At 37.9% G+C, this 10,391-nt stretch overlaps 1 protein-coding gene across 1 annotated transcript in view; it reads left to right on the top strand.

Annotated features, from left to right (window-relative positions):
• Positions 1–284: 284 nt before the first annotated feature.
• Positions 285–10,391, top strand: part of LOC134754930 (SPRY domain-containing protein 7) — a 112,725-nt gene continuing 102,618 nt past the window's right edge. The window contains exons 1-3 of the mRNA XM_063691411.1: positions 285–488; positions 1,070–1,240; positions 6,837–7,148. Of these exons, the coding sequence (XP_063547481.1) occupies positions 386–488; positions 1,070–1,240; positions 6,837–7,148 (586 nt within the window). The 5' untranslated portion in view covers positions 285–385. The remainder of the gene's footprint in view (positions 489–1,069; positions 1,241–6,836; positions 7,149–10,391) is intronic.

Here is a 10,391-nt window from a genome sequence, read left to right as displayed (position 1 = left end):
TATTATTTAAAGCTAAAAGCGATCACTTTTGCAACAATTCTGCCTTAAGAGATTGGCATCCTTTCTATACCATCCATAGCTTAACGCGGTCACTTTTACAACACTGCCATAAGAGATTGCGATCCTTTCTATACCATCCATAATCTGAACGCTTCTTAAAACGTCATATGCATTCCGCCTTCGCGAGTCGCGACAACTATTACTTATTCTTATGGATATACAGTCTCCATGATTCTGTGTTCGCGATAACGAATTTCAGCTGTCAGGCCTGTCAGCGATCTTGCCTTGCGTGGGTTGTCAAAAAATGACGATTGTTTAACAATATTGTTTATAGTGTACTATACAATTAATTCGTTTCAAAACCCTATTAATTTCTTAATGAAAAATGTTTTGTTGCCTAAAGGGGTGTCTCAACGGGTTTAACCTGACACCAACTGTTCCTATTCGTATCAAGGAGAATCCCGTTCAGCTGGATACTTTACACATGGGTATTTCACATTTTCGTTAATTAGAACATGTTTGTGTTCCTGGATATCATTCATGAAATATTAAAAAAATATTATTTGTCAATGCAGTGTTTGTATGTGCCTTGAACAAGAGTGCGCGGCCGCGGAGTAGTTTACATCGCTTATTATTAATAATATGACACAGGCAAGGGCAGCATCCGCTCGGTGTACACCCTTACATTTCATTAAAGTGTCAAAAGGGCATCTACGTGTTGGCTTCGACTCCGCGCACGCCTCCCAAATATCCGGAACTGTTCTGTGATGGGTAAAGACAGAATAATATTAATAGTTCAGACTATTTACGTCTCACTGCTGTTGGGGACTTCACACACCTTCAACATGGCCAAAACACATCTAGTAGAGTTACCATAGAGAACATTTAGGTAACTAAATGTATGTCCTCTAAAACTATTTGTTGAGCAAAGTGTTCTGCTTTCAATGAAATCAAGTGATAAATGTAACAATATAGTGGAGCAAATTGAATTAGATTAAAATTCTACTGTGCATCTCAACTCTTTAAGAAATATCACATCAAGCATAACATTCTTATTGTATATTTATAGGACATGAGGTGGTAGTGGTGAAAGGAGGGCAGCGAGTGTGTGGGTCGGGCTGCACGCTGGGCAATGCGCCGCTGGTGCAGAACAAGGCATACTTTGAGGTGAAGCTGCAGCAGAGTGGTGTGTGGGCGGTGGGCCTGGCCACAAGGGACACTGACCTCAATAAAGTACATGGTAATTTATTTTTTATAAGCATTGCATTACATTTTTCACCATACCATACTCAGAAAACAACTTTTATAAAAATTATGCTTTCCTCAAATAATATTCTGTAAACGTAAGCTTATTAGGTATTCTTTAAAACATCTTTTGTGATTTGTTCAATTCCCATGTTTGGTTTTAAATATAGAAACATCAACCTTATATTTAATAGGTGAAACTTCACCATATATAGGTAGTTTAGTTTAGTACAGCACTGATGCAACTATCTTCTCCTGTTTTTTAAAACATACTATGCAATATGCATTCTTAGGAAATAGCCTTTCCATGATTGGGTTTGAATATTTCAAATACGTTTTTCTACTCCCATACTTTTATTTGTCATATAAAGGGTCGTGCACACATCTTTAAAACCCTACCTTATAGTTGTCAAGACAAGTCTTTAGTCTATTCCCCAAAAATGCATTTGTGCATACACGCAGTATCTTTTTGGCACTTTTCGATACTACGCCAGAAACACAAGTCATCATGTTCATCAAAATGTTCAGTAACTAGTTTAGGTCCACTAGTTTTGACACTAGTGGAATGCATGACACAAACTGGTTCATCCACACGGCCACTATATCATAATAACCCATTCTTTTGATTTAGAGTTTGGGTTAATCTCATAGATTATTATCTAATAAGTATTGTGTTTGTATTGCACTATTTTATTTAGCATAAATGAGTAGTAGTACCCTGGAGGAGGCTTGTACAATGCCATGTCCATGTAAGGGGAAATATTGGCTCAGCATGAATCACCATGCTGAATAATTTACACAGTATGCTGCCGGCATAACTGTGCCAATAATATTATGACACTGACACTGATCTCTTAGAAGGTCATGGCGCAGGCTGAATGCTAATTTTAATGGTGGAAGGCTAAAATATTTATAAATAATAATGAAATAAATTACTAAACACCTGCTGTCATACCTGTATATATACCTTTGTATGGAGTCCATGCAAAAATATTGGTGATGCTAAGTGACAGTGTTTTGTTTGCGTGAGCGAAAGTTAGCAAGTACCTATTAACCATAACTGTAGCAAATTTGCCATTAAACTGGTTAGCCGCATGTAAAGCGAAAGTTTACTATGACATCATACAGTGTTGAAAATAGTAAATACCATGTTTGTTTGCCCTAGCTTTAAAACCTACTGTTTGTTTTTAAGTTTCTAAAAGGAAGTTGAATTATTTGGCAGAACATGCCTTTGCAGCAGATTATTTTAAGCCCATTCCTTCCGATGTTGACCAAAATTATCTTGCGGGAGGTATTCAACCCTATACTACACTAAACCCTATGCTACAACTTGCTTACTGGTTTCTAATCTAATCTTGAACTCTACTTATCTAGTTCTGCCGCCACGCCACGCCACGCCAGTGAGAACAAGTGCACAACTAAGAATTTACCTATTTATAGTATTTATATTGCCGTGATCAGCAATTAAATGCGCTTTTACTAGTATTATTTTATGTAATGTTTAATATAAGAGAAGTTGCCATAAGGGAAATCGACGTACGTGCACAATTTTTTTAATACATTTTTAAATTACCTGATTGTCATCAGAACATATACATATGTCTAAGTATACTATTGCAAAATAATTCGATGCGTCAACAGACTACAACATAATAAATAAAAAAGGCGAAGGAATTACTAACGTCTTTTCAATGTGGTCCGTGATTAAGGCAACGGGTTTAAATACTTTGATAATCATGTGGCTTTTTTATATCCATTTTGCTATTTCCATTCATCAATAGCGTACAGTTTATAACTATCGTGATCTTACCCCACCACCATTCCAACTTCTCCCAGTCTTTTTTGTTGAGAAAGTATTTTTAGGAGGTATTTTTTACTCATTGGTACCGTATTACTGGAGTGTTATCGATGGAATAGGAAAGTCTATTATTTAAATTTAGTTGCTCTTATTTCCTAATCTAACAATTTTTCAATACAAACCTTTGTATTTTGTTCTACGGTGGTTCCAGTGAAATACAAAAGTGGCCCCCATGTTTAAAATTAATTTGTTTACGTTACATGTCCGTCTTTGGGTCACAAACTTACATATGTATACCAAATTTCAACTTAATTGGTCCAGTAGTTTCCGATAAAATAGGCTGTGACAGACGGACAGACAGACAGAAAGACAGACGCACGAGTGACCCTATAAAGGTTCCGTTTTTTCCTTTTGAGGTACGGAACCCTAAAAATGTTATACTCGTATACGCTCAGTGCAACGGTGTCGGATTGTTGTAAGTTAAATAATAGATTACTTAAATCATAGTATAAACCTTAAATTGAGCATGTTATGAACTTTCTTATGATGTTGTTATAAGATATTTTATTATTGTATAAAATCTACTGCGGATGGTGTACCGAGACAAACCTTACTGGTTTAACGGTACTTTTATAATTAAGTTGTATACATAATATAATGTGTATTTACCTGAATAAAAAAAAAATATGTTCTTATTTTCTGACAAATTTGGTTTGACCAACTAGGTATATTACAAGTTACTCTTGATTGATGACGTTCCTTTTTTAGGGTATCTGACGCTTCTAGGTACATACATATCTTGTACAAGTACAGGGTGCACATTGTAGCAAAGCGAATACTAACGCCAGACTTCAATGCACAATAAAAAACAAAAACAAACAAATTTGCATTTAAATCAAATATTTTTTTACTTGTGTCTACAAGTAGTCAAACTACAATATATAATGATATAAACTGAAATCTGGCTGCACTGGCATCCAAAAATCTCGGTGTGCTCAATAAAGCGAGGCGATACTTTACACCGGGGCAAAGACTGCTGCGTATAAATCGTAAGTCAGACCCCATATGGAGTACTGCTGTCACCTTTGGGCAGGAGCACCTGGATGCCAGCTTGGACCCTTCGACTCAGTCCAAAGGCGCGCTGTACGAATCGTCGACGATCCCAAACTCACAAGCGGTATTGAACCTTTAAGTCTAAGGAGAGACTTCGCCTCCTTGTGTGTGTTCTACCGCTTGTACAATGGGCTGTGCTCTGAAGAATTGTTTGACATGATGCCAACGGCCGCTTTCTATCACCTCACCGCTCGCCATCGGCAGGGGGTTCATCCTCACACCCTAGCACTTAACTGGTCGCGTTCTGTTCGGTTTAAGAGGAATTTCCTTCCGCGGACGCTTAGGCTGTGGAATGAGCTCCCTGCCGAGGTTTTCCCGAGGGGCTACAGTATGTGGTTCTTCAAAAAAGGAGTGTACAGGTTTTTAAAGGGTCGGCAACGCGCATGTAATACCTCTGGTGTTGCATGCGTCCATAGGCTACGGTGACTGCTTACCATCAGGCGGGCCGTGTGCTTGTTTGCCACCGACGTGGTATAAAAAAAATGGATAGTCGAGGTCGGAATTGAACCGGCGTCTCCAGCTTACGCGGCTAACGTTCTTCTCTCACTTTGTTACTTTTATCTCAGATAATAGGTAAAGCCTGACCAGGAATATATGATCGTTGTCAAGAGGGCGCTATTATTCTCATTTATATGGCAACAGTTCAGTATAGTCCGAACAATGTGGATTGGCAACTCGTTTGACTTACATAGATGTAAGTTAACCGTAATCAAAATCAGAACCCATTTATTTGGTGTCTACACTTTTTAGGGTTCCGTACCCAAAGGGTAAAAACAGGACCCTATTACTAAGACTTCGCTGTCCGTCTGTCACCAGGCTGTATCTCGTGATCTGTGATAGCTAGACAGCTGAAATTTTCACAGATGATGTATTTCAGTTGCCGCTATACCAACAAATACTAAAAACAGAATAAAATAGAGATTTAAGTGAGGCTCCCATACAACAAACGTGATTTTTGACCGAAGTTAAGCAACGTCGGGCGGGGTCAGTACTTGGATGGGTGACCGTTTTTATAGATAATGGTACGGAACCCTTCGTGTGCGAGTCCGACTCACACTTGGCCGGTTTTTTTTAAATAGTGGGTACGTTTTTTGCCGTATATAATTAATGTATTTTCTTACGTATCACACATATAAAAGAAGATGCAATTAGACGATTTTGACATAATATGTAAATTTATAAAATTTAGTAACATACCAGATGGTGTGACTACTATTAGCCACACCATCTGCCGGGCTAGCCCATGATTGGCGCGAGAGTATCTCGCCGCGACATAGCCTACCCGTCCTTCTTTAATTCATACAGTTAGTAAAAGACGGGTAGTCTATCTCGCGGCGAGATACTGTCGCGTCAATCATGTGCTCGGCCTACAGCTCAGCTCAGCTCTAAAGTTGAAAAAATATTTCGTCTATCATGTTACTACATTCAAGGGAAGAGGCCTATATCCAAGTTGGATCACCAAGAGGCCACATGATGATGATGATGGTCATGTTACTAGGTATATATTTCGTAACCTTACATAGGTTCTGGTTCTGCTACATTGTCAATTAACAAGATTGATCGTCTCCAAAGCCCATAGTAAATATTTTTCAAACTCAAATTCATTTTAGTTACTGTGTTTCCTCGCTTGTATAACATAACACTACAATAACTAAGTCGTAATAACCAGACTATAATGACATTTTGATTTGTTTACCTGTCAGCTCTGATGTTAATTTGAAAATGTTTCGTAGTGAAACAGTTTAATTTCCCGAACTGTTCTTTTCCAGCAGTTTATTATCTACATTATTAACAATGTTCCGCTCCGGACTATGTATAGTTTTGGGCATTTTTGTCATTTATTATTTAATATTCAACACTTAAGCAATATTCAAGTAAACTGCCACAATGACACTGACAACAGTGACAACCTATCATTAAAATTCATATATTTCTGGTCAGGCTTTATAATAGTACTGATGCCACCAGTGTATTTAGTATTTTTCATTTGTAGTATACTACATAGATGCAATGAAAATAAAATACTATGTAACTAGGTACATACTTAAATAACAATTAATTTGATAATGAGGTTAAGAAACCAGTACACCATTACGGACTGAGTCGACTCAGTCGACCGTCCAGTGGCGCCATCATCATGTATCACTATATTAATAATATTATCCTACTGATTCCCTATCTTTTGGTCCACAGAACTATTTTGGTCTTTGTCACATAGTTTTATTTTGCTTTATCAACCAAACGGCTAAATGGTGGCCACATTTTTCCGTTTAGGTGATAAAGTCAAAAGTAAGTAATATAATGTAAAACAATATCACATAGATCTGAAATTGGGGAAATAAGCAGGACATCAATATTAATATAAATAATATACTGAATTATACAGAAATTAATTGGTTTATTAGAAAACTCAATTCCCTAATGAGGGCGCCACTGGACGTGGACGGTCGACTCATTCTTAAGCTTAAGGGGTGACTCACTATGGAGAACAAAAAAACTATTAAACAACTTTATTTATAACTATGTTCAATATTTTCGCAATTCTAGAGAATTAGAATTCCCAACCAAGACAGAGCGCCGGCCACCGCGTAGGCATGGCACGGGAAACCTTGTCATACTCAGGACGCGTTTGCACGTGCCGTTCTCAGTGGTCCATAAGCACGTCGTGTTACCATTTCAGGCGGAGTGGACAAAGAGTCGTGGTGCCTGAACAGCGACGGCACGGTGCGCCACGGGAACGAGGAGCTGTACCACCTGTCGCCGGCGCCGCGGGACTCGCCCACGGCCGAGCTGCTGGTGGCCACGGACGTGCCCCCACCCGCACCCGCGCCCGAACCCCGCGACGACGCCAACCCCTTCGCCGTCATGCCGGTCGAGGGCGACACCATCGGACTCGCCTACGACCATGTTGAGCTCAATTTCTTCGTTAATGGAAAAAACATGGAGATACCTGTTAGGAATATCAGGGGGACGATTTATCCCGCTCTATATGGTGAGTAGAGTAAGCTTCAAGATGATTTATAGTTTTCTGTGTTAGTGTGCATATGGTGTAGATATATATATTTATATATTATACGAATTTTTTTTCAACCTGAGAAATGCGAAATATGTTTCATGTCAAGGGGATCGCGTCGCGGCATGAAAAAATATGAAAAATACTGATAAAATAAAATAAAAATAAAATAAAATACGATCTGTTCTATGACAATCTATAAAAAGTAAAATTTATTTTTTATACTATAAGAGCTCAACCACAAACTGCAAAGAACATACTACCAAAGAGAATGTATAGGGTAGAGGGATACTGTCATAGTAAATTTGGTAGTCACAGTCAATTTACTACCATCTATTGACACACGATTTAAACTAAAAATAAAATGTCAAAAATTTTATATATACGATGATTTTTAATCGGTGATCAGGAACATTTTTTTTAATACAGTTTCTTAAAAAGTGCTACTTTTCGTGGCTGTTTAGCGTGCGGAAAGTTGGTTTTCGCGAACTAGTGCTTTTTACTTTCCATTTTTTTTTAATTTTTACTTGTTCCAATTCATGACTACTTATTGACGAGTGTTAATATTAGTTTCCTTTAAACGTCGTAATCAACATAAAAAACCTACTATTCATGTAAGAATACGAAAAATATGCATATTTCATATTTTATTACTTTGTACCTCTTCATCATTATAAGTATTATAACACGTTTATTTTTTAATGTTGAAAAACCGTTCTTAATAAGTTGTCTGAATGGAACGGAACGCCTGTCAAAGAAGAGGCGTATTTTTTACTGCAAGAATGTTTTAAGTTTCCAAAGGCAACATTCGATATTGTTTTTATAAATATACGATACACAAATAATCGTAAATAACGATATTTAGGTAATAATAGTACAATGTTTTAATATTTACAATTGTTTCTGTCTTATAGAACATGCATTTGAAAAAAAAAACTTTCATTGAAGTGGGTTCAATAATAATAACAAAATCTATTCTAGTCGAATAAAAGCTAGAAAAACACCTCTTCATAATGTCAATGACAATGATGTCACAGAATTAATGATATAAAAGTTTCGAATTCCATTCCTTACTTGTTGCTTTTCTTATTTTTTCGCAACTGTATTAAAAAAACGTCGTTCGATACACGTGCGGAAATGTCATTCTTCACTCGTCCCGAGTCTTGCCCCTCGCCTACGGCTCGTGGCAAGATATCTCGGTTCTCGTGGAGTAATGACATACTTTCCGCACTAGCATCGAAATGTACTATTTCTAACTCAGTAATTGACGTAGATCACGTTGAAGTCGTAATTACATGGAAACAAACTAGTTTTTTTTAAATCATAATTTTAATTTTGAGATCAATTTTATCCTAAAATTCTTGTCACTCTACTAATCGGTATTTGTGAGTTATAGCCTCTTTACAAACTTAACGGCAATTGATAATTTATGAGTAAGTAATAACTTGTCATTGTCATATGCATAAACAAAGTCATAGAAGTCGTAGATATTGTATGAGAAAAGTAAATTAATCTGTTACAAAAACCATGCCTGCACCACATCTGTACTCAAATATCGAGCGTTACGGTATTATACGTTTATCAATACAAACGAACAGCTCAAGACGAACCCAAGAATTATTTCATGAAATTCATCCAAACATACCCATTCTCACACACAATTTGATAAACCGCATGCACCAAAACCTACGTGACTTCGGACAGTTCACAGTTCCAAAACACGCACAAGCACCCGGCCCCGGCCGACCTCAACGTCATCCTGACGATCTGGATCGACGAATGTTAAGATTCTTTGCTCGGGATCCTCGAAGGAGCACTAGGCAAGCAGCGAGAAGATTTCGTGTAAGTCAATCCTTCGTGTGGCGGCTTCTTAACTCGTCAGATTTACATCCCTTTCATTTTCGGCCAGTGCAAGATATTTTACCAGCAGATTTTGAAGGAAGGGTTGCTTTCTGTCGGTGGTTCCAGAGAAATCTCGAAACCAATATCTTGTGGTCGGATGTATCGACCTTTATGCGTGTTGGTCAATGTAATGTCCACAATGAGCACTTTTGGGCTGCAGAAAATCCACGTCTCACCAGAAGAAACGCTTTCCAAGTGCATTTCTCGGTAAAGGTGTGGGCAGGGATAATTAATTTAACATTAATTGGACCCCTTTTCATCGAAGGTAGGTTAAATGGAGGGAACTACCTGAATCTTCTACGGCATATGGTGACAGACTTATTGGAAGAAGTGCCACTGCAGAGTTTACACAATCTACATTTCCAGCATGATGGTGCCCCTGCACATTTCGAACGTAGAGTTCGCGAGTACTTAAACGCAGAATTCCCTGGGCGGTGGATCGGCCGCGGCGGCCCCATCCCATGGCCTCCACGCAGTCCAGATCTCACTCCACTGGATTTTTATCTTTGGAGCGACGTGAAACGAATTGTTTATGCACAAGAGACCAATACGGTACAAGAACTCCGTTGCAATGCATTTGATGAAATTAGGGCAAGCAATGCCCTTAACAGAATAAAAAAAACCGGCCAAGTGCGAGTCGGACTCGCGCACGTAAGGGTTCCGTACCATTACGGAAAAAAACAGTAAAAAAATCACGTTTGTTGTATGGGAGCCCCATTTAAATATTTATATTATTCTGTTTTTAGTATTTGTTGTTATAGCGGCAACAGAAATACATCATCTGTGAAAATTTCAACTGTCTAGCTATCACGGTTCATGAGATACAGCCTGGTGACAGACAGACGGACAGCGGAGTCTTAGTAATAGGGTCCCGATTTTACCCTTTGGGTACGGAACCCTAAAAACAATCATAGGCGTCGAGCGGAGCTGTGTCAAAAGCAAAACGGTGCTCACTCTGAACACTTGTTAAATTATGTTTAAAAATTAGTTTTTTTACGTTTTAGGTTAAGTATGCGGTTGCTTTTGTTGTTTTATTTTATTTATTAAATTGTACAGTTGAAAAACAAGTCGTTTTACTTATTTGTTAGACTTGTTAGCTTGCTAATAAAAGTTGAATGCACTTTATATTAATCACATATCAATTATTTTGATGTTCAAGTCGTTACCACTGCAACATTAATAAGATTACGACTAGTCAGAAGTGTTTATTGACTTAAGATCCGTCAAAGTTCCCGCCATATCGATGGCACTTGATGTATCGTAGTTACTTCATGTAGGATGACCATGTATCGAGTGGTTATTAGTTTCAATTATGTTTTA

This window comes from Cydia strobilella, chromosome Z, assembly GCF_947568885.1.
Source record: "Cydia strobilella chromosome Z, ilCydStro3.1, whole genome shotgun sequence".
NCBI classification, from domain to species: Eukaryota; Metazoa; Arthropoda; class Insecta; order Lepidoptera; family Tortricidae; genus Cydia; species Cydia strobilella.
This window is presented reverse-complemented; position numbering and strand designations above follow the sequence as displayed.